The 25,792-nt window shown below is 33.2% G+C and overlaps 1 protein-coding gene across 1 annotated transcript in view; it reads right to left on the bottom strand.

Moving 5' to 3' along the window:
* Positions 1 to 25,792, bottom strand: part of LOC118184242 (dynein axonemal heavy chain 8-like) — a 442,084-nt gene that overhangs the window by 360,742 nt on the left and 55,550 nt on the right. The window contains exons 4-6 of the mRNA XM_085817842.1: positions 23,885 to 23,969; positions 11,593 to 11,699; positions 4,723 to 4,918 (exon numbers count right to left, since the gene is read on the bottom strand). Of these exons, the coding sequence (XP_085673968.1) occupies positions 4,723 to 4,918; positions 11,593 to 11,699; positions 23,885 to 23,969 (388 nt within the window). The remainder of the gene's footprint in view (positions 1 to 4,722; positions 4,919 to 11,592; positions 11,700 to 23,884; positions 23,970 to 25,792) is intronic.

Here is a 25,792-nt window from a genome sequence, read left to right on the forward strand (position 1 = left end):
ACTCTCACCTTCTTAGCATGCCTTCGTGGTGCAATGGTCAGCACGCTCGGCGTGTTTTTGAGAGGTCCGTGGTTCGAATTCCGGCAAGGGCATTGCTCATTTTTCACGTCTTCTGCTTCGAAATAACTTAACGTCTCTACAGCCTTTTCAGTGTTAGAGAAAATGAAGACTAGATGGTTTCTTTTTATAAAGGCTTTATGGATAGAGGTTTCTAAAAATAACATGTTGTCAATAAGTATCCTACCTCTATGGAAACCAAGCTGATATGGCAAGATAACATTATTGTTTTCTAGGTAATAGACTAGGCGGCTGTTTACCATTTTTTCAAATAATTTGCCGAGACAACTGGTAAGCGCGATGGGCTAATAGTTAGAAAGATTTTTTGGGTCTTTCCCTGAATATAATCATTAGGTGGAAATGACTACAACTTTCTTCCATGTATTGGGAAATGTATGCTCCTCCCACACAATATTACAAAGAGTAAGAAGGGCAGTCTCACAGGACATATGCTTCAGCATTTCATAACTAACATCATCTGGACCCAGGTAGATCTATTTGTTTGAAACAAAGTTCTCTTAAGCTCAAACATGTTAAAATCAGCATTATAAGACTCCGAGTTTGGAAGAGCTGAAAAAAAATGGGAATTTTCTCAGGGTGTAAGCTTGTAAGGAAAAAATTCTGGTGGATAACTACTGCTATTAGAGACTGCAGCAAAAGTCTCCCCGATACTTTTTACAATTTCTTCCGTGGTGTTAAACACGCGGCCATCTGTTTCCAGAAAGGAAAGCGAGTGGTCTTCATATATTCCGCATTCTCTGTGAGCTCTACCCATACTCATTTACTTGCCGTAGAGGAAATTATCTAAGACACGTAGAAAATCCATGAATCCCTCTGGCTCTGACGTCTTACTTTTCTTGCATTAGCTTTGGCTCTTTTGAAGGCGATTAGGTTTGATAAAGTGGGGCATTTACTTAAACGTCCCCAGACTTTCCTTTGTTCTCTTATAGCATTTTGGCATTCACAGTTCCACCATGGTTTACAGCATTTATCACGACTTACTAGCTTTTGAGGTATAGAGACAGCAGCTTCCTGGATGATAGTGTCTCCGACGGCATTCACTGCTGCATCGATAGGCACATTGTTCACCATTTCCTCATTGATCTCTGCGAATACTGAAAAAGGATCCTAATTTGCTCAATTAAAAATAAAGTGTACGGGTCTTTTAACATCATGATTTTAAGTTCCTCGAAAAGAGATAAATATTGGAAAATAGTCGCTGCCAAAGGCGTCATTTCCGACATTAAATGAACAAAGTGGCAGCAGTGATGGAGAACAAATAGCAAGATAAATTACGTGAAAAGTCCTTGTAGGTTGATGGAACCTTGTAGGTTGATCGTGACCATCGTTTAATAAACATAATGAGTGATCTTCATTTACTTTCTCAATCTGTCTTCTCGGGAGTCCAGATCCTTACTTCCCCAGGGAGGGCTATGAACATTAAAGATTCCTAGCAAGATGAAAGGTTCAGGCTACTGTTCTATAAGATCATTCAAATCTGTTTGATCGACATAATCATTAGGTGATAAGTACACACAACAAACTGAAACCACATTATGAAAATTTATTTGCAAAGCGACAGCTTGGAGGCATGTTCTCAAATGGAGGGTCTTCGATGGAAGATTAAGTGAAGGTAGGAGGCCTACACCTCCAAAATTCTACTCTCTCATATTATTATCTTTCCTCGCGAAGGAATACATCTGAAGCTTTGCTCGCTGCTCTTGTTTCAGCATTGTTTCTTGGACTGCCAAACAAATAGGATGATAAACATGGATCATATGTTTTACACTATCGAGATTTTGGTAGAACCCATGTCAATTCCAAGAGATTAGGGTGGTCATTATGTATGATGTTTATTCTTTTTGTGCTGCTGTTTGTTTTTGTGTGAAAGAAGATGTCTGGGAATTTCTAATCCATCTTCTACCTCCATATTATCTGAGTCTATTGATTCTGAAATTATTCATCTATTGGTGGTGTTGCTTATGCTTTTATTCTTGGTTAATTTGGGGGCAGAGAAGTTTTTTTGTTTGTTTTGAACTATAGTTTCCTTTTGTCTTTTTTTGTTGCTTTTATTAATTTCTGCAGGTTGTTGAGTGTTTGGTGTAAGTTTAGGTATACTGAAAGAGCTTTGAGTAGCAATAGACCTAGTTGACCTTACAAAAGCAAAGAACGATTTATTTAATCATGGTTGTGAATTTTCAACTACCCTTCTCGCTTCAGCATAAGATACGTTCCTTGTTACTTTAGTTGCCTGAAGTTCTTTTTCAGATTTCAACTTTGGGCATGCATGAGAAAATGCTGGGTGGTCACCCTTGCAGTTTATGGACAATGGCGCAGCAGTGCAATTTTCACTATCGTGACCAATCTTCGAGCAGCCTCGCTCACACGTCAGGTTGGCATGACAGGAAATCTTTGAATGGCTGGAAACACTGGCATTGAAAGCATCACATACAGTTTGGAATATAGGGTCTTATGGGAGAGTTAAGCTACCCAACCCAGTCTTTATATTCTTTGGCAGATCAAGCGAGTTGAAGGTCAAGATCACGTGTTTAGTGTCAATCAACTGACCTTACTTTCGCATTTTAATCTGCCTAGCACCACAGATATTTTGACCCGCAAGCTAGGGAACAAACTCTTCTTCTGAAACAAACAGAAGGTTGACTTCCAAGATCACCCCTCCATAAAAATTCAGTGTCTTATGTGTCATTACATTGACAGTGGTTTGTCCATGTGTTGTTGTTTGAAGCAATGAAGCAGACTAGGTGACTGAAGTAGCATCGATAATCAAATCTCCAGGATGGAGAAGCTTTATATTTCTAGGCTCACCAACAGAAGCATGAATATATTTATTTATTAAGAAAGGAGACATCTTATGCAGTTCACCCAAAAGGCTAGACAGTATGAGGAAACGTGGACAATTTTTTTTAGATTATTAGTACTTACATCAATGTGTATTTTTTTCGCAGTATTCCTTTGGAGATGGTTCAGTATTTTGTTGGACTGGACTAGAATCAGGATGCATAATAATACAAATACTTCATGCAATGATGAAAAAAATAAGATTCAGGTCCGACCACCGCACCACCACGGAGCCCAACGAGAGAACACAGATTCCTGATTCCCCACAGTCAGTTTTCCCAAAAGCAGGTACTCCCAAGAGCTTATTCTCAAGCCATTGACACAGGGACTAGTAACCAGCCGACTGACACCCGTAAGGACAACAAGGTGCCTCCTGTTTAGCTGAAGCAGAGGCCAAAGCAGTGTGTTGCGGACAGTACCTCGGCCCTCAACTACCAGGACCCTCCTTTCCAGCAACACAGGTCTCCACGCACGGCAAACACGTGGGCAGTTTTTCACCACTCAAAAGCTACATACAAGAGCAGTTCCAGTTTCTCATGATGAGCCCCAACCTCGGAAGAGGGGAAGGAAAAAGTTCCAGCCAAAAAAAGAGGAGATGGAAGACAGGATAGATCACATGGCCTCCAGGATCATGACTTCCATCTCACCAAGATGATCCCCTAAAGGGTTAGGGCACCACGAGATTGCCACACCCGTACTCACAAAAGTAAGTCCCTGAGAGGTTCATTACCTCAACATCAGTTGATGCATTTATTAGACCATGGGATCAACTTGTCCACTTCGTTTCAACGAAAATAATCTCTCGGGCTATACAGTCAGTTCTTGGCAGCAATTTAAGCTTTACTGTAGGAAAAGAACCTTCTTTCCTACAAGGGGTCTATCATTCATGGGAATAGAGAAAAGTTATCTACTAGTAACCAATTCAAGAATATATGAAGGATTACCCATTTGTAGCACTGAAACAAACATTGCAAATGCAAGGCATTGTGGAGCATGCATCATCGTTTTGAAGAAGGATAATTCATCAAATAACATGCCTGGTCATTTGCCGCGAATGACCTCACAGCGGCACCAAAAGCAATCAGCATTAATAGTTTAGCCACATTTCAGGAAATCCTGCAAAATATCTCTGGAAGAATCCCCAAAGGCAGTGACCATAACTTTGACAGCCTTTCTCTCTCTCTCTCTCTTTTTTTTTTTTTTTTTTCTAAGTCCACCCAACATGTTTGGTTTATAACTGGTTCTTATAATTGTGGGAATCGAACAATGTAACCAAGTTTCATCCCCTGCAGCAATGAGATAAAAAATTGCTGTTCAGCCATAGCATAATATTGAAGAAACGAGAGGTTCATTATTCATGTGGTTTTTCATTTGTCATATAAAACACATGGAAACCATAGTGTACAGGCGTTTGAGTATTGTAAAACTTTGTAACGATATGTTGCACAGTCCCTTACTCTATACGAGCAAAGGCATACAATGTTATTCATTAATCCTTACAAATCATTTCTTTAACTTGTGCTGTGTCTGTTTCTACTATTGATAAATGTTCATTGCATGTTTGGGAATGGCTTTCCATATCCTTTTTATTTGCTTAAGATAAAAGCACCATTTTGTAATATGTTATCTGCTCATTGCGCATTCATTGTTAACTTCAATGATTTGATGGTGAATTTCAATACACAGAAAAATTCTTTGCCTATGAGAAGAATATTATGCTTTGCACTTAAGAATAATAAAAATGCTTATATAAAAATAGTTCACCATACAAATGAGCAAAAATAATAATGAGATAATATTATTTACCTTCAATATAATTTAGAAAGTGCTGAGTTGAATCAATGCATGATATTTTGTTTTTTTCTCCATCTAATTTGTCTTTTATCCAGTCGTTTCCAATACGAAAGCAAGGAATGAAAACATTCTTTAATGGGTTCATAACAACTGCATTCATTGAAGCTTCTTTATCACAATTCACAGAAAAACGTCCGCATACAGTTCCCTTTAAAGATCAGAAGCTTATTAAAATATAAAATAGAAATAATGAATATGATGTTAAAATAAAATATTTTCCAACTATTAAATAAAATTTTCAGTATTTTTACAGAAGATACATACGTAACTTTGAAATTTTTGACAGAGTTAAGAACAATATGAAATAAAAGAAAATTATTTATTCAGTGTGTAATTATGAAATCTTTGATATTCACAGATGATAATTTGAAGCGATATATCTATCGTAGAATAAATTTTAAAAGAAAGGAAAATACAGCTGACAAGAAAACATTATCACGATATAATTTTCTATAATTTATTTAAGTGGGCCAAATCAAAAAGAATGCCTTCAGCATCTAAATTAGCATATGGAAATGAAGCTCCATCTCCACTGACTGTAATTAAATAGTTAACAGAATTTCATAAGGGTTGAAATTTTCTCCTGGATAAAGAACACACAAGAAGACCTTTATCAGCTGTAGTAACAGAAAATGTATCGGTCATACGAAAAATGTTAATCTGTGATCACTGATTAAATGATACAGAAGAAACTTAACATTAGATCATAGTTATATATATAACTATTTATGAAGAATTACTTCTGAAAAAATTAGTTTTTTGTTAGGTTCCCCATAAATTAACAGATCACCAAAATGCAAAGCATGTCGGAATCATCACGGAAAAATGTTAAATAACTTAACGATGAGGGACATTGCATTATTTCTAAAATCATATCTGGAGATGAAATATACATGCTACTTTTTGACGCTCTGACACATCAAAAAAGTAAAGCATGGGTCTCCTGAAGACGAACTCAAATTAACAATAGGAAAAGAAAATGAGCACTGAAATGTGTAATGTATGCCATTTTCTTCAGAAGTAAAGGACTGGTGAAAACCATCATTTTAAAGGACAGAAGATAATTACAGCTAATTGGTTCAATACCAAGTGTCTTTCAGAAATTCTTCAACAAGTGAAAATTAGGGGGACTCCTGCTTCACCATGATAATGCATGTTCTCAGAGAAATTGACAGTCCCATTTCTTAGCGGGGGGGGGGGAATTAAAATGAGAGAACATTCACCCTATTTTTCTGATCTTGCTATGGATGATGACTGTAGCTATTTTTTAATCTAAAACAAAATTTACATGGCTGGCTGTTTTTATTCCAAAGATCATATTGATGAGCATATACAAGCATATTTTTCATTGATTCCAAAAACGGTTGGTTTGAAGCACTTACTCTTTGGAAAATTGGGCTACAAAACTGCATTAATATCGAAGGAAGACCTCTAAGATTTGGTAAGTTTAGCTGGTACCATTTAACTGCATCTAAAAAATTTCAGAGTGACCCTCGTATTTGCAAACTTCCAATCATTTCAAAATTTCTAACTCACAGAATCTTATGTATATTCTCCTTTCTGAAAAAGCTTTCTGAAAAATCTTTAAATTATACATATCTTCCTGTAATAAATGAATTAGTAAAAAAAAAACCAAACTTTCCACAAGAGCAATTTTTCTTACCATCATTGATTTTAGTTTTTGTCTACTTTTACAAACTTTTATTTAATTTGCTCGTGGTGTTTGTCACTGTGAAAAAAACTCAACCATCAATTTTTTAAACTATTTTTGATAAGCTATTGAGGACAAATCTTACACACATATTTAAGTGAAAATACAATGTAGAAAATTGACCTTCTTCAAAATTCAATTTAGATTTTTTTTTAAATGTTAAAATGGTTTTTCTTACATATTTTCATTTAATGAACAAATGAAAAACCTCAAGGTTACAGTTTGTACAATTGGTTAAAATAGGGGGAAAAATGATTTACATTAAGATTATATGAAAATTATAACGTAATTTCTGATTTTTTGGCGATTTTTTTTAAAAGCACTACATTTTTTGAACACTTCGTGTTCACTATTTTAAATTTTCAATATCCAAAAATGCATCTTTCATAAAGTTTTGAAATTTTCACAAAGTATAAAACAGACCCTTTGTCTTCTTTTAAAACAAGAACGATAATAAGGCATTAAGTAAGCAACTTCTTAGTATTTAAAAAAAAAAAAAAAAATATGCTGCAGTATGACTAAGTAGAAAGAGAAGTTTCTATTCTTCATTGGCATTCCTTCAGAAGCATGGTCTTGAGGTCATGGTGTGATTATAAGTTGCACTGTTTTTATATTTACTACATAGATTACTTTATCATTGATTCAATTTATTATTTATTTGCCTCTTCTGGAATAAAGAAATACTTCCAAAGAAATTAAATTTACCACAGAAGTCTTTGCCTTTTATAAATGCCATTCCTGACTTCCTTTAAAGAAAATTCATTTTATATTTAGTATTCATTTCATTTTAATAAGTTCCCTTTTCCTCTCTGATCCACTGTATAAAACAAGAGTTTAAGGATGAACTAGTATTTAAAATTTGAAAAGAATCTGTATTACATTTATAATTTGTCCCATTTTATAAGTTTATATACATATTTCCCAACATTTCCTTTAAAAATTGAATTTTTTTCAATTTTTTGCAATATGTAATATTATATTCTCTTTTTTAGTCCAAAAGGGCTTTGTCCCTGAGGGACTATTGTTTTTGTTTTGCGATTTTGCGTTGAATCACTCTAAATGTCTGTTTCACTTTTCAAACTGTTGCCATCTAATATTATCGCCTTATATTATATTTGAAGAAATTAAATAATAAAGAATCTACATAAATGTATGTATTTTCTCGCATTGTGATAAAACAATGGCACCTAGAGCCATCAAATTTTAAATGACGTAATCCTACTGCAAATATGGACATCTGGAAATCCAAATTTGAAATTTGGAATTTGTTTTATTATAAATTTCATATTTTGTAAAACTCAAGGATTCCAAAGGGAGCAATGGCAACGTTGTACAGAAAAAACATTTTTATCTCAAGCGTGTGAGACTGTGTGTTGGAAATTCCAAAGATATCCTTAATTTAAAATTGCTTTGCGATATTGCTCTTGAACTGAATTTTATGATTTAAGTGCGAAGAACATGATATTTAATAAATAAAGGTAACACACAAAAGTTTTTTTTTATTCTAAAAATTATAACCTCCAAAAATGTATCTATTATAAAAATTTCAAACTTTCACAGGTTATAAAACATGCTTCGGATAGTATGGTATAGTGATCAGGGAAGCCTACTACTGTACCGAAGGGTCCATGTTTGAATCCCTGGGAAGGCATGGATCTTTACAAATGTATACTCTCTTTGCAGCATGGAACTTGGAACTTGGAAACAGCTTTGCAGCACTCTAAATTTATGGCGAGCCCAATGCCCTCTCGAGAGGTTAGCAGTAGGAGAAGAGGGCTCACAGCTGTCCCACCGGAGCGCTCTCCGTCAAAATTGGGGCTGGAACTGAGCAAAGTCATACTGTTACTGTTATCTGTATGGCGCTCCAAGCTCTTGCCAAAGACAGGCGCAATGTTGCTCTCCTTACCATGATAGATTTTGTGGGCTTGTTCTGATCTTACTGTCAGATAAGTGAGTAAGTCACAACACAACACATAATACATAAAGTACAAGAAAGCATTATAGACTATGTGGTAATTTAAAGACAAAAAATATTATTGACAGAAAAGTCAAGCATATGTTGCTGTTAGCAGAGTAAAGTCACATGAAGGATTTAAATTTCAAGAGTTGGACAGAAGATTAAAGAAAAACAGAAGAAAGTAATGCATTAGCATAAATTGACTGAATGTGAGCATACTAAGATTAGATAGTCTAAGATTAAATTCATGACTCTGTAGATAGTCTAAGATTAAATTCATGACTATTTTTATCATAAATAATACATAAATTTTAAGGTAATTTTAGAAATAAAATACTTTATGGTTGTGATTATGACAGAAATGTCATATGTAAAAATACTGTTTATTCATAGCATAAAATAATTTTTTAATTAAATAGCTTGACTTATATTGTGTGAATGATATTAAAAAGTAGAAAATAAAAAGTGTTGGCATATATGTATTAATTCGACCACCTTGCTAAAATTTGGTGATATTTTACAGATGAAAAAGAATGATGACATAAGTCATTGCTGTCCAACTTTAAGTGGCCCAGGGGGTACTTTAAAAAAAATTACGGTTTGGAGGGCCGCATTATAAAATACTTTGTATGCAACTTTATCAGTAATTTTTCATAGGTATGGTATACAAAAATCATACTTCCATAGGTATGGTATACAAAAAAATGCCTTCGTATTATTATTTTTATTTATTAAAAAATATATCAAGATTACAAATACTTACAAAAAATTAGTGGGATTTGAGGTTGTTGGTTTTCACTAACTAATGCATCAATATTAGCTTTAATACTTGTTGTTGATAAACGAAGCAACTGAGTAAGTGACTTATGAGAGAGCGAACATATATATTTTGGCTATATAAATTTCATGTTGGAAAAGCTGCTTTCACAAAGATACGTGCTTAACAGCATTGTAAGCCCTAAGTTTTGCGAGTTTGGGCCCCTGACAGCAACTTGGAAAAGTCTAATCCAGTTCTTCCTTGTTAAAAATGATCTGATTGCAAATCACCCAATTCCAGTTGAAGGTCTGCTCTGCTTATGTTCTCAACATGGGAGAATTTAGGTGGAGCAAAATTTTTAGAATTCAGAGAAACATTGAGCAACAAAACTGAGGGATTGCATAATCTTTAGAATTTAGGAAAGACACTGTGATGCAAAATTTAGAGACAACAACACTCTTAGAATTTAGTGAGAAACGGTAAGAAATGACAATAATATAACACAAGTTTTTCATTGTGCTGGCAATGCAACAAATCATCAATGAACTAATGGATAACAAAAATCTGTAGTATTGTTCTAAATCGAGGAATATCACTATTAGTAGTAAAGAAAGTGACTGACAGGTTGCTGAGAACGAAAAAGATTTGATCGATAATTTAGTGGGAATTCTTAATATGACAATTACAGGACTTTAACAATGGAATTTTTAAACTGAACAAGAAACTATGTCCAACTACAAAATTAAAAAGAAAGTATTAGCAGAAAAAAATGAAACAACTTACATTGAAATAAATGCTTGACAGAGCAAAGAAATAAGTACTGAGCTCCTTTTGTAAATTTTGAAATTCTTTTAAATAAGTTTCATAAACCACTGTTTCATATTTTTAATTTTTATATTTATTATTGCCATCCATACTAGATTTAAACTGATGATTTTCTGGAAAAATTCAAAATTGCTGAAGTTTCGACGAGTCTGGACCTTGGACTTTGTACTGCATTGAATTACAAATCTATTCCCCTCCTAATACATAATAAAAACTTCTTCCTGTAAATATCAGGCTTTTTTTCTTCTTTTGAAGTCTCAAGACTTAATAACACTGTTTGGAGGGAATGGAAAGTTTGGTACAGCACTCTCCCGTAACTATCATATCCTAGGAAAGTTTGGTTTGGTTTGGTATTTAGACAGAAGTGAAGAAAAATTCATATTTCACAGTAAAAGAATGAATAACCCATTTTCAAGCATTGTTTCCTTGATGGAAGTGATAAAAAAAAACTGCATTATTGGTAAGTATTGCATTACTGAGATTTCATCGAATACCTGTTGCATATTTTGTCTTCAATTATTCTTTAGTGATACACTTACAAACATAATGATCTTCTGGAATTTGAAGCTTTATTAAAGAGAAATTGTTACTTTTAAATTTTAAAAATCAAGTCTCACATATTCTCAAACTTACTACTCTGGGATAAACTTCAATTATGTTATACCTGCTAGGTAAATTCCATTAGAAAGTCCTCTACACAGGCATCTCTCAATTTAAGGTGATAGCCCTCAGGTGCTTTGCCATATTAAATAGCCTAACCTAATCTATTAGCTGCAGCAGCATTTTTTGTTTTATGTGTAAAGTAAACAATGTCCTACATATTCTCAAATTATTAGACGACTTGCCTTAACAAACCATTCAGCACAATACTGCGAATTTATATCTACACTACTAATATAAATTAATAAACATAGTAGTATACTGAAATGCTGATAATCTGCTTATTGCAGAAAGTGAAATTTCTCAATGGCAGAAAAGATTGACAAATAGAATGATTTCTTACATGGTAGGTAGGTAGGTAGTAGGCAGGTAATGTTTTTTCGGAATTTGACTGAAGTCTTTGGAAATGTTCGGACATACCTAAAACTTACCTATTCAAAATTTATATAGCAAAAACACAAAGAGTAATTTAACTTTCTTCAGCAAAACTAAAATGTAATTACTTGGAAATGCTGCAATCTGAATACACATACAGGCACATAAACTAAAAATCAAAATTTATTTATTTTTTCTTTTTTTATCAAATCTATTTATTATCTAGACATATCACACATTGCTTCTTAATTATCTCAAGCAAATGTCTAATCAATGAAGACATATGTAATATAATAAGATTTAAGAAAGAAACATAACTCTGGAAATCCTTTAATTATGATACACATTTATTTCAAATAAAAATATATTTACATTTATTTCAGGTAAAAATTATCATAAAATAATAGTATCAGTACTAAAAATGTCACAAAAAGATTTGTAACTCAATGTAATGCCTTTCTCTAAAAAAGTGAAATGTTTCCTTTTGCATTTCAGATAGTTTTAGAAATAATATACAAACAAAACCTTAAAACTTACTTTTCCCTCTTCAGATTTCAAAAAATAGATGCAATCACCATTTAATTTATGCGTTTTTCCATCTGTTAAAATAAGAGGCATTTGCAACTTGATTCCTGCAGTGGTTTCTGAAGACACATTAGAAATAAGAAATTATTCAGAATAAATCTAAATTGCTTTCACAATGTATTAGTTAATAAATATTACCAGTGTTTCAATTACAGACAGCTAGTAAAATGATATTCCAAAAATAAAGCAATTACTAAAGATAAGAAGAGGCCTAAAAATTTCTTTTTTTTTTTTAATTTTTTATTTATTTATTTATTTATTTACTTAATATTTTACATATAATAAACCCAAATAAGCTGACTGAAAGCCTAAAAATTATATTGCAATAGATGCTTTGAAAAGAAACTGCTCTGGATTTATAACACATTTTATCAGTCATTTATAGCCTCTATGTTCTTGAATATTTTCAGAATAAGCAAAATTCATTAATGAAAAAGTCTTGCATACATCCTTAAAAACAAGTATACAAACATTAATTTGAATTTCAAGCATTTAAATATTTCTCTTAAAGAAATTCCATTCAGTTCAATTTTCTTAAATATTTTTTACTATAATCTGCTTTATTATGTATTTGTTAGTGGAAATATTTAGAATAAAAAATTAACATGAAATTTTAATATTATGCATGAATGAATGAAACAATGAAAATGAAATGATGAAACAATATACACAGAAATCAATTTTTTCCCATTCTACTCTACTTTATGCATAGCTAATTGTACTCCACTTCTAAGGTGCACAAACCACTAGAAAGAATGCTGATTTATTGCAAAAACATAATCAATTTCTGTTTAATAAACAGAAAAAAATTTAAATTGAAAAAAAAAAATCACAGAAAAGGACCTAAGAAAAAGCTTCGATTTGTATAAAATTTCTAACCGTTGAAAGAATGTAAACATCTGAACATGCAAAAAAGAAAAATGTACGCCGACATAGGAAAATACACTTACCCCTCCCCCCCCCAAAAAAAAAAGAAACACTGACACAGAACAAAGATTGACACTGTTATTAGAAATAACATTCAGGTGCCCATATGGAAGTTTTCATATACAAGGTGATAAATGTAATTAAGTACTGACATAAGCCAACATTTATATTGTCATTAATTTGAACGTTAAAAAAATGAGTTTTCATAGAAAGCATCAAATATCCCACTTTAATGATAAAACTTATTTCATTTTGACTTAATCTTAATAAGCCTTAATCATTTATCTTAGCTATTAAAATCATTACACCATGAAAGAAAGCAGTTAGCAGAAGTAATTTTGAAATATAGAACAGCCTTTCTCTAAAATACACCCATTTCACCACTGCTTGACTGTCATTTTCCCCCCTCCTTTCCAAAACTAGGAAAATACATATACATTTATTTGCATTATTAAGATTCTTACTTCCTTGTAAAAAGTAAAAAAGTATTCCAATAACGAATATTTCGGGTATTATATTTCAACGGAAATATCATTTTGACCGTTCTCGAATCCATTTGAACGATAACTTTTGTGTACGCGCGGACAGAATAAAGCATTCATTTTTCCAAAATGGATTGTAAAATGGATTTAAGATCATTTCAAAATGGATTTTTTTCGTAACGTCTATACATACGTATGAAAAACGATTAGCCGTAGAACGTTAAAATTTTATGTACGGAACTACTATAGCATCTAGTTGTACACCTCCTTTTTTATTGCAATGGGCAATACCAAACATATGTGTATATATACATATATAATTATAAAACAATTCTTTTGAAAACAAAATATAAACAAGTCTAGTATTTCCACGCATTAAGCTTCAGAAAAATTATCATTAAAGACCTAAAGTAAGAAATTTAGAACTAATATTTCACAAAGACCAAAAATTGAAATTTATAATTAATAAATTTCAAATAATTGCAACAAAAAATTAAAAAACAAAACATTTCAAACAAGCAAAAAACCAATTTAAAAAAAAAAAAAAAAAAAAAAAAAATGAACAAAATCAGAAGAAGAATTCAGTCAACTTCAATCCTACTTCATCATGGGGGCGGAGGAACAATGAAATCAATTGAAATCTCTCTTCTACAAAAATCCTTACTTTTCTGTATCCAGAACTAGCCAATGAACCTTTTAATGTATTTTAATTATAATAGTTTACCCAAAAATTCTGGCCCTTCCCCAAAGCAAGGAAAAAATAAAGTAAATTCTAATTAGAATAACCTTAAAAAAAGATAATTATATTTTATTAAAAGAATTGAAAACGGAAGTGAAAAAACAAAATACTTCAGTGAAAAATTTTAAATCAAAATGTTTACCTTTAAACAGATAATCCAATGACTTAAGATGGGAGTGAATTTATAAAACATAGTTGAAAAAAACCTAATTAGAACACACAAGAAGTAATTAAAAACTTCGAGCACTCTCATTAGACACCAGTCTAAAATATGAGATGCGAAACAATAGGGACCTACAGGATTGCCATTTCGGCTTTACTGGCGAAACTAAAAAACATTGGCGAGAAAGTAATAGCTCAATAGGCTAAAATCTTGTACGAAATTTGTAATTTTGAAATCAAAAGAAAAACTTTTAAATAGTTCAATGAAAATTTATTTTTATTTTTTAGTCAAAGAAAAAGATTGCATATTAATTGAATGAAATTTAAGTAAATTCTGACTCTTGTAAAAAAAAAAATGGGAATAAAGAATATTATGTAGTGTAAAACTTGAATTAAATTTTAAAATCAATTAATCCCTAATAAAAGATTCAAAAAGTTGCTCAAAAAGTGATAAATGGTTTTTAATAACTGTTCTGTAGATATGAGTAAAAAAATCTATTAAGTTCGATTTTAGTTCTTAAATTTTGTAATTTAAAATTACAGAAAAAAGTTGAAAAAGGAAGTTAAGGAACTAAGTAAAAAATTCTTCACCTCATGGGCTTCTCATGACGACTCTGAATATATATACAGTCAAAAGTCGTTAATTCGGACACCCATAATTCGGAATGATCTATAATCCGGACCTCAAAACTAAAAACTTTCTGCCCATGCGCCGCGATGACACATGCGCATAGGCGTTTACGCGTGCGCGTAAGACCTTTTACGACTGCGCATATGAGTGTGCGCAAGTGCAGAATACGTTTTCGCGTGCGCGTTTTATGTATAATGGACGTATAAGCTAAAATTATCTAATTATCTATTTCAGTTAATGTTGATGATTGCGTTGTTCCTTAATTTTCGAATTGGATCCGGCTTATTATTTTTTGCAGACTGTAAGAGCAATTTTATAAAAGTAAGCTAAACTTTCGATTATATCAAATAGAATTTCCGATATATATTTGTTAATAAGTAAAGAATCTAAAGCGAAAGTATGTTTTGAAATCCGAAATCTGTTTATCAATTTCACGCTGCTCGGCGGGGGGAACGCCGCGGCGGGCGCGTAATGAATTGGAAGTTGATCTGTCAGCACTATCCTTATCTTCAGCGCAGATGTTTTTATTTTATTTGGCTTATAATTCCTTACCAAATGTATTTTATCTCGATATGCTCCGTCTTTGATATGATTTAAAACAAGTTCCTCGTCATTATAATTCGCTTCGGATAGCGAAGAAAAGTGACAGAGGTTATTGAAAACGAAAAAATTTCGATTGACAAATTAGTCGGTGTTCTCGACACAGCAATTATAGGACTTGAACAGCGGAACTTTGTAACTGAACAAGAAATTATGTCTGTTTAATAGAATTAAAGAGAAAGTATTATCACATGAAACGAAGCAAAACTTAAACAACTTACATTGAAAGAAATGTTTAATAAAGTAAACAAATAAATATTAAGCTTTTTCTTTTTGCAAATTTTGATACCCTTTAGATCATAATTGTTCTTTATTTCATAAATTACGGTTTCATATTTTTAATTTTAGAATTTCTGCATGCCATCTTACGAGAGTTAAACTGATGATCTATAATCCGGAATCGCCGAAGTCCCGACGAGTCCGGATTAACGACTTTTGACTGTATAAGGCCATGGTTACTAACAGAAAAGTTACTTTAAAAAAATATAAACATCACTTTGAAACATCCTTCTCTTTTGGAGGTTTGAGATAAATTTTCATACTTTTAAAAAATATTATAGGGTGTAGACAACTCCAGATTTCTTTAATATACTATTAATGAATTTTAAAAGCATTTCATTATCTTTCAAAATTTTGGTGAGGATTAGAATTTCTTCTTTTTGTGTTTCTATTTCAGTGTAAACCTTTTTAATTCTACTAATTTGATTAAAAAAAGTATTTGCAATAACTTTTTTAGATATGTTAGAATTCCAATTAATAAGTTTACTAGTAAAAAAATTAAAATCTTTTCGTTTATCAAAAAGTTTAATTTCCTTAAGTGTATGAACACGTCGATCAAGATAAACTATTTCTGTTTGGTTTTTATTGGTCTTATTTAGTTTTAGACAATTTGGGTAAATGTTGCTGTTTTCAATGAGATTAAAATTGTTGAGATTAATAATGTCATCAATATACTGTAGCGAAAATTGCCCTTTCGAACGAGCTCCTCATAGCTTAGTGGCAAGACGCAGGACTCGAAACCCGAAGGTTTCGGGTTCAAAACCCATCAACGGCAAGATGCCTGATAAATTTCCTTCTTGTTGATGTTATCTTATTTATGTAAATTCCCTTCTTATTCTTTCAGAATATTTAGAGTCTGGAATGTTCCAGCATGTTCATCAGCTGCATATAAGTAGTTCTTCATTAAGTTCGAGATATAAAAAAATCTTTAGACTTGAATACTTGCCTGTTTATTTGTACGATCCCTTCATCTACGCGATAGTTTGGTGGAGGCGCTGGGTATCACTCAGTTACTACAACAGAGTCACGCCGAAGTCTGCGGATTAGAGGATTTTCTCCTGAGTTTGGGCTCTTACAGGATTTGCGTAAAAGATCGAGAAAGATGGTTGATGAGAAGGAAACCGAGCATAATCCTCCAGCAGTAGCTAGCTCCATTTCGAGTAACATCGCACCAATACCAATTCTGACGTACCAACTACCCAGAAGCCCGTGTATATTCACCGGGGACAGCCAAGAAGATACTAATAGATGGCTCAAGGACTTTGATCGAATCGCCAAATAACTCATGTCAATAAATTAAGGATAATTTGGAGTCACGCGAAAATCGAACTCTAAAATAAATATATCACCTGTAAAATCACTACACACATCGTCAAGAATAATATGCAAATTTCAGGAAGTAGCCAGATGACACCGATGGTACGTCACAATGACGAGAGTGTAAGAGAGTGATATATACGGAATACAGGCAAAGAAGTAAAATTGTTCTCAGGCTCTTTATAAGCATTTCAGTGTAATAACCGAATAGTTATGACACAAAGGACGCATATGGATGATTTTTTACTTGGTAGAATTATCGGAAGTCTGGAATGTGGGCGGTACCCAACTGGAAGTATCAGACGAACTTGGAATTGCCCAGAGTGTCATCTCCAGGCTTTGGCAACGATTCCAAGATAATGGTAATGTGAGTAGACGTTACAGCACATTTCGCCCCAGAGTTACAATGCCGAATGAGGACCGGTATTTGGCAGTTACTGCCAAAAGAAACAGGCAGAGCACAGCCTCAGACCTGTCTCAACAGCTCTCTTCAGCTACTGGTACGACAATTTCAAGGCAGACCATTTTCAGACGCTTAGGGCAGATTGGTCTATATGCTCGTAGACTGTCAGATGCGTTCCACTTACTGCAACTCACTGTCGCCTGTGGTTAGCCTGGAGTAGAGAGCATGCATTGTGGACACCGCAACAGTGGGCTTGTGTGATGTTTTCCGACGAGTCCAGGTTTAGCTTGCAGTCTGATTCTCGCTGGACTTTCATATGGAGAGCTCCAAGTACCCGTTACCTCCAAGAAAATATCATTGAACGACACCGTTACGGTGGTGCAAGAGTGCTCGTTTGAGGTGGAACTATTCTGGGTTCCAGAACTGACCTGCAGGATCAAATTGGAACCATGACAAGCCAAATCTATCGGGACGTCATTCTGGAACAACATGTACGTTTGTTTCGGGGTGCCATGGGCGCACAATTTGTGTTTATGGATGACAACGCCCATCCTCACCACGCAAACATCGTAAGCGAATGCCTTCAATCGGAGGATATCACCCGTATGGACCGGCCTGCATTCTCATCGGACTTGAATCCAGTAGAGCACGTGTAGGACATGCTTGGCCGACGATTTTCAGCTCGTCAACCTTCTCCTACATGTCTACCGGAACTTCGGAGAGCATTGCTTTTTGAGTGGTGTAATATCCCCCAAGATCAGATCGATAATTTGATACTGAGCATGACTAGGCGTCGTACGGGCTGTATTGCATCGTCTGGGAGACATACGATGTATTAACAATCATACCAACCATGTAATATTGGTTTTTGTAAATAGTTTTTTTTTTTTTTTTTTTTTTTTTTTTTTTGTAATTTGTTCCAGGGAGAAAAAAATCGCTAATTTTTTTAATAATATCAAACATATAGCATCTTTTTTTGCTCTTTACCAGTTGTTTAATAAATAGGCTTTACAAATAAGTCAAATTTGTTTTGCTTCTAACTCTTCCTTTGCCTGATTTTGCATTATCCTTAATTTATGGACATGAGTGTATAACTACTGGGATGATCAAATGTGTCTGGTGAACGTCATTTTTTACCTCGCCGGAACCGCTCGACAAAATATTTTCTGCATTAGAAAAGATGTTTAAGACTGATGAGTTATTATTTGAGAGATATAATGCAGTTATGAAGGAACAACTAAATGACGGGGTTATTGAAATGTGCAACAATAGTTGTTTCATTGGACATGTAATGCCCATTAGAGAAGTTTTCAGGGAAGATTCTTTTAGCACTAAAACTAAGGTAGTTTATGATGTCAGTAGTAAACAAGGAAGTTGTAATAGTATTAATGAATTTCTCCTTCCCGGAAAGAATTTAAATGCTAATTTAGATATTATTTTGAAGTTTAGAGAACATAAAATTGGATTCTGCGGAGATATTGCACGGGCATTCCTTCAAATTCAAGTCACGAGAGATGACCGGAATTATTTATGTTTAATGTATTAGAAACTGGGACAAAACCCAACGCATAACCATGTATCATTTTAATAGACATTGTTTTGGCATCATTTGTTCTCCTTACATTTTAGCTGCAACAGTTAAAACTCATATTAATACTTACAAGAATACACACCCTCTTGCATATGAAATGTTGAATAGTTCTATTTATGTGGATGGTCTTTTTAATGGAAGTTCCACTGTTCAAGAAGCTTATGAGTTATCTTTCTGATTCTGTTTTGATTTTAAGGGATTCAAACATCAATATGAGAAAATTTGACACTAACTCTAAAGTTATGAAAGATTTATGGAAGAATTCTAATTCATTAATCGAAACAAATGAATATGCTGATTCACATTTAAAAGTATTAGGACTCAGTTGGAATAACATTGAAGACACATTATGTCTAGACTTAAGGTCATTGTTTTCCACGTTGGATACTAATGAATGTACTAAACGAAATGTACTACACACAGCCGCAAAAATATTTTATCCATCTCGACTTATCTCTCTGTTTCCTAGTTCGAGTGAAGTGTACGTTACAAGAGCTGTGACAAGTGTAGAATGGGATGAGATGTTTTCCGGAGAAATTAAAGAAAAATGGCAAGCATGGTGTAATGAAATTAAAGAACTTCAAAATTTGAAAATTCCTCGACATTATTTTTTTTTGGCACAAATCTGAACAGGGAAGAAGATTTACAGATACAGATATTCTTTGATGCTTCATTAAAAGCTTTTGTAGCGGTTGCATACTTTAGGTACAGGGCATCGCATGGCACTTTTAAAACTAGCTTCATAGCTTCATAGCTTCTAAATCACGAGTTGCGCCAATTAAAAAGGTGACGTTGCCCCGACTAGAATTAATAGGTGCAGTAACTGCAGCAAGATTAGCCAAATATTGTCTTTTTTTTTTTTTTTTTTTTTTTTTAATTTAGAAAAGATTATTCTGTGGAGTGATTCAATAATTGTGCTACACTGGATAAAAGGCACAGCATCTAAGTGGAAGCAATTTGTTTCAAACAGAGTATTAGAAATTCATGAAACTACAGATCCCAGTGCATGGAGACACTGTATAGGTAAAAAAAATCCCGCGAACTTGTTAACAAGAGTACTAACTAGTAAAGATTTGCTAACTTCAAAAAAATGATTATTGTACCCGGAGAATACTTGGCCCCACCCGAAGAGATTTGAATATGACTCAATAGACCAGGAGACTGAAGCTGAATATAAATTTTCTGCTATAATTAGTTTCGCAATTGTTTCCAATCAGATAATTGATGTTAATAAGTTTAGTTGGTTACGCAAACTACTGAAGGTGGCTTCTTGTGTATTGTGGTTTGTTAGGAGGAAAACTAGTACAATGGGTCCTCTTACTACTGAAGAATATAATCGTGCTGAACAGTTTGGGCTTAAAACTGTTCAAAAGGACGTTTTCTCTGAGGAAATTAATTGTTTGAAGAATGGCAGACCTTTACCAAAAGACTCTAAGTTGTTGTGCTTAAACCCATTTTTGGATTATGAAGATGTATTGCTAGTGACAGGAAGGCTTGAGAAAACTCATTTATCTACGGATGAAAAACACCCTATTATACTACGGTCAAAATCTAAACTCACTGAGTTATTGATTTGGGAATCTCATAATAAAGTATTTCATTCCGGCGTATCTCATAACGCTGGTGCAGGTGAGAGAAAAATACTGGATACTAAAGGCCAGACAAGTTATAAAATCTCTTTTAGGTAAATGTGTTATTTGCAAAAGATTCAGCATTTCTCCAGGAGACCAGATGGTTGCTCCATTACCATCTCTTAGAGTAGAACAATCAGCCCCATTTACGGTAATTGGGATCGATTATGCTGGTCCATTATTTGTAAAAGATAGTAAAAACAAACAATATATTCTATTGATAACCTGTGCTGTTACAAGAAATGTTCATCTGGAACTAGTCAGTAATATGACGGCAGATGCATTTTTGCTTGCCTTCCGATGTTTTGTATTTGGAAGAGGCTTGTGTTCTGTGATCTTTTCTGACAATGCACGTACTTTCAAACGTGCTGAACTTGAGCTGAAATAAATTTGGTCAGTAATGAATCATCCAGAAGTAAAAAAATTTTATACTGCCAACGGAATGAAATGGAAATATATTGTGGAAAGAGCGGCCTGGTGGGGAGGCTTTTATGAACGCATGGTGCGTTCCGTGAAAGTCACTCTACGAAAAATCCTTTCATTTCTGACACTGAGCAGTTGCAAACTGTTCTTATCGGAAATGAAGGTATGGTTATCTCTCGGCCAATTTCCTATATTGGAAGTGACTTAGATGAACCACATGCTGTAACTCCAGCGCATTTCCTTTTAGGAAAAAGAATATCATCGTTGCCTTCAGGGAGATTTCACCTTGATTCAAATTTGTCTTCCAGGAAGTCTTTGATAAATGCCTTATAATTATCGCGAAAAATTAATAAATTCTTTTTGGTCCAGGTGGAAAAAGGAGTATTTGTTGAATTTAAGATCTGCCCATTCAAGTTTGATTAAGAATAATGTTCCCGAATTTAAAGTTAATGATATAGTTTTAGTTAAGGAGGATCATTTACCCGAAATTTCTGGAGATTAGGGAGAATCCTTGAGCTATTTCCTGGAAGAGATGGCAAGGTAAGGGCTTGCAAGGTAAAAAAAAACCGAGTCATCGGTTTTCAGATGTCCTGTACAACTTTTGTACAATTTAGAACTTCAGAACTAAAGCGTTAATCTTCAGTGCTAATTTACAAATATGTATTGTGAGTATATCTTTTTATGGCTGTTTATTATTTTTGAATTATTCTATTAAAATTTGTAATTCTAGTAACTTCCATGCACAAATTTAATAATTTAAAATGTACTTAAGTTCACAGAGTCATGGTATGCTCTCTAAAGGGCCATTGAATAATCATCTAAAAAAGTGAATATTGCTTTTTTGAATTTGATAATGTTATATTTAAATTGCTTACTGTTTCATTTGAATTTTCAGTTATTTAGATGATATATATTTTTTTCTTGTGTCTAGAACTCGAATATTTTTTTGTAGTATGAATGTATACTGTTTACATACAAGTTTGATGAACACCCTGTGGTTCATTGGGGGGGGGGGAGAGTTGTTAAAAATAAAATGATCATGTGATCAGACGCCGTGATTAAAGGTCGACTGAATTCTTTTCCCAGCAGGCCTTGCGGCAAATGTTTATGGAAAAATAGACTTTAGATTTTGGGTGTAACATTTTTCTTGCTTACTAGGCTAGTTTTTTATTTCCTGTTCTCGGATTAATTGTGCATTATTGTTAATCTCGGATTAATTAAGCTTTGATTTCAGTCTAATATGTTTTTGTGTGTGATTTGAATAAAAATAAAGAAAAACTAGACAACATGGTCTTCATTCAAGAAACTCGATTAATGTTCTAGTGACGATAATGTCATTTTTTTCCAAGAGATTTATATGTAGATTTCAGGGCAAGTAGTATAGTGCTTGCCCTCCTTTCAAACTGAGAGGAAGAATCGTAATCCGCATGACTTGTTCTAGAGACTTGGCTTTTGCGGCTGCTGTTACCAGTTTTTTTTTTTTTTTTTTTTTTTTTTTTTAAGAAAGTCGCTGATTTAGGTATAGACATGAACGCCGAAATTTGGCACGGTTTCATAAATGTTGAACATTAGTTGCGCTTTTATCATCGGGCCCACCTGGTGCTCCATCGTCCAGTAGAATCGCAAATGTCATAGCCAGTTAGTTCATAGTAAAGTTCCAGTCAGCAGCTGTAGTCGAAAAGACTTTAAATTTGTGTATTATTAATTTAAACTGACTCTTCAAATGGTGAGGAAATAACGTTTAAGCTAGTTTTTAAATTTTGTATTGCAAATCGTATCTACAACCAAATTACGCAAAAGGCAATAACTCACTGATGCGCAAAGGTAACTTTAAAGGATTAATTAGATATATAAATTTCTAGTTAATTTACGCGTCCTTGGCTACTAGAACTTTTATGGGAGTGTCTAGCGACTATTCGCTGGTCTCCTTAAAACTATAAAATAGAAGTCCAAAAAGGGTTAAAATACCCTTATATTCATTCACTCAAAGAAACACTCACAGTGGGTGCCTTCTCGAGCTTATAGTAAAGCCTACGCTTGGGTTTCAGATAAAAAATAAGAAACTAAACTAATTCTAACTAGCTAAACTTTGGCCAAAGCTGTTCAAAAATAACTAAGCAAGTTGGCCCGTAATTAAACCTCACTGGCGAATACTAACAGGCACGTAAGACTACGGCCGTTCGTAGTAAGATAGGCTTAAAGTAACGACGTGGCCCGATGGCAGAACTCGCTGTACTAAGAACTTCTGAGCTCTTTTACGGAAGTGACCGAATTTTCCCATTTAATACTGGTTCTACTTCATTTACAAAAACGCGATACTGAAATCTCATTCTGGCAGGAAAGTGTAGGTGGAAAACAAGAATTTAAAGGAAAGGGTTTCAAAATTAAAACTAACCAATAGAAAATTGAAATAAGCCCTACAGATAGTAAGACTTCCTTAGATGTTACATAATTATGTAGAAAATACTTCAAAAGCTAACCCAGTAAAAATTGTCCCACCAAAACTCACAAAAATTTGTCTCCTGGTATACTGCTCAGTCAGTGCTGTAATATAGGTATAGGTTCCTTTTACAGATAAATTACAAGAGGCTGAATTAAACATCAATACTGATAGTTGCAAACTAGCTTTAATTCCTGGCAAAGGAATCAATGGATGTTTCAAGGTTCTCTAAAGATCTAAATATAAGCGTTTCCTACTTACAATTTTTATATTTTTCGTACATGGAGAAAATTTACTGTGAAGGCACCTTTTTCTAACACAGAGAGCCTTTGTATTATTTGGCATAATTAAATAGCGTAGCTTCATTTGTTATTTATACATGAATGCGTTTTTGTTCAAAGTCAATATTTATTTTCTGCAAAGGAATACGAAAATTATGAAACATAGATTATGTTTTAATTTATTGAGAAAAATCATTATTTACAAGAAACTAATTCAAAAATAAAGAATGGATATTTGAATAATAAAATGTATTCTAGTATGCTCTCATACACTAGAAAATATATAGAGAGGAAAACTGTAATTTTGAAAGAACGTCAAATAAAATCACAATACATACCCACATCATATTTTCCTTCTTTACAAAGAAAAAATATCAAACTTGAGCCTTTACAAGACGGAAATTTCTTTAATAATATGTCACTCTAAAAATTTGAAAGTTCTTAAGTAGAAATTAAAAAATTTGTGGAAAACACAGTTTAAGGTTTATACATTATTTTAGCAAAGTATTTTGATTTTTATAATTTAAAGTTACTGTCAAAAGAAATGAAAAAAAAGCTACAAAGTCAAATTTGATTTTAAAACTTTCTGCGATTCGACACCACTTTGATTTTCGGTAAGGCTATAAATTTTTATTTCTACAACGGCTTCACAATTTAATTTTTCTCCCTTATCCATGTCCCATTTCACTCTTAGTGATTTCATACTCAAATAATTACCGATATTTTAATATTTTTCCCCCAAGCGTAAGTATATAACATACATTATCTCTAAGACAACAGAATAATAGGAAAATAAGTAGTAAATGAAAGTCTGTACTGACAGAAACCTAGCAAATTGCCTTCACTATGCAGCAGATCTTTCCTGTAATCCGTTCCTTTATTTTCAAACGCTTAACATCTTTCCAAATGATCTATTTATCCGAATTACTTTCTAGCAAGGTTTCGCAGATCGACCCCTTTTCCCAGATTGTACAAATGAAGGAAACTTCCTTATACTTTCAAAAATAAGCAGTATGACTCAGTCAGTTAAATCCAAGAAAAAAGAGAAAATGGTGCTCAAAGTTCTACGAAATAAGATCCAAAGTTTCCGGGTTAATATACTTCTAATAGAAACAGAGAAAAATTGAGTTGTTAACTTTTAACACTTTGTAAATCCTTTGTATACTTTAACACACTTTTTACATCTTCTACTTAACAATTGTATGCCCTTGAAAATGCAGTCAGAAGATCTGATAACAAAAATATTTCATAACAACAATATATATATATAGCAGTTATGAAAGTTATATAGCAGTTCTATATCTCTTCATCATCATCAAACTATTTTCCATGAAACTTATATTTTGATTTAAAGAACAGATAACAGATACATGCAACTATACCTGGACTGTAAGGCAAATGCTCAATTTATCGTATTTCAACGAAAATATCCATTTTGAACCATTATAGAATGCAATTTAATGATGTTTTTGCGTGACGTCTTTACGTAAGGACAGATTAAAGGACTCTTTTTCTTCGAATTATAAAACTGATTTAAAATGGATTCAGAAGAGATTTTTTCGAAGCCGTCTGTACGTATGTATGTATCTCGAATAACTCGAAAACGGGCAGGTTCAGAACATTGAAATTTTGTACATAGGTCTGCTATAATACGTAGATGTGCACCAACTATTTTGGTTGCATTGGCCGCACCAAAAGTATATAAATATATGTATTTATATCCACTCTGTTACTCGGCTCAGTGAGCTCAGTCTTTATTCTTATATGTTTGTTGTGCATTTTTTTTGCTTTAAAAATGATTGAATTATGCTGTTCTTATCTTTCGGTTTAGGTTTTTATGCCTTTAGTTAACCTGCATGTTATAGTTGTAGAATTATTAGCAATTTAAAAGTTGTTTAAGTGCGGCTAAGCCTAATTTTTTACCATAGCAGCCATATTTGTTTACATTTGAAACTTAGCAGAACAGTGGATTTGTTACCAAGCTAGAGAAACTAAGCTTCGCAACAAAGTAACGTCTTCTTTTATGATTGCGAATTGAATTATGCTTAATACATTCTGAAACCATCATTTCAGTTATTAAATTATCCCACATATTGACTCAGCATAGCGTCCAAAACAATTAATTCAGTGTCATTTTGCCGAGTGAAACCGAAAGTAGACTTTCAGTTTTGTGCACCGAAAAATCTGCTTTCATGCCCGCTGGCGAAATTGCTTCTTTTTGCGTAGAAACTCTAATTTTCACTGTA

The sequence above is a fragment of the Stegodyphus dumicola genome, chromosome 5 (genome assembly GCF_044657685.1).
Source record: "Stegodyphus dumicola isolate Sdum_Otavi_A_Nest chromosome 5, ASM4465768v1".
Classification (NCBI taxonomy): domain Eukaryota; kingdom Metazoa; phylum Arthropoda; class Arachnida; order Araneae; family Eresidae; genus Stegodyphus; species Stegodyphus dumicola.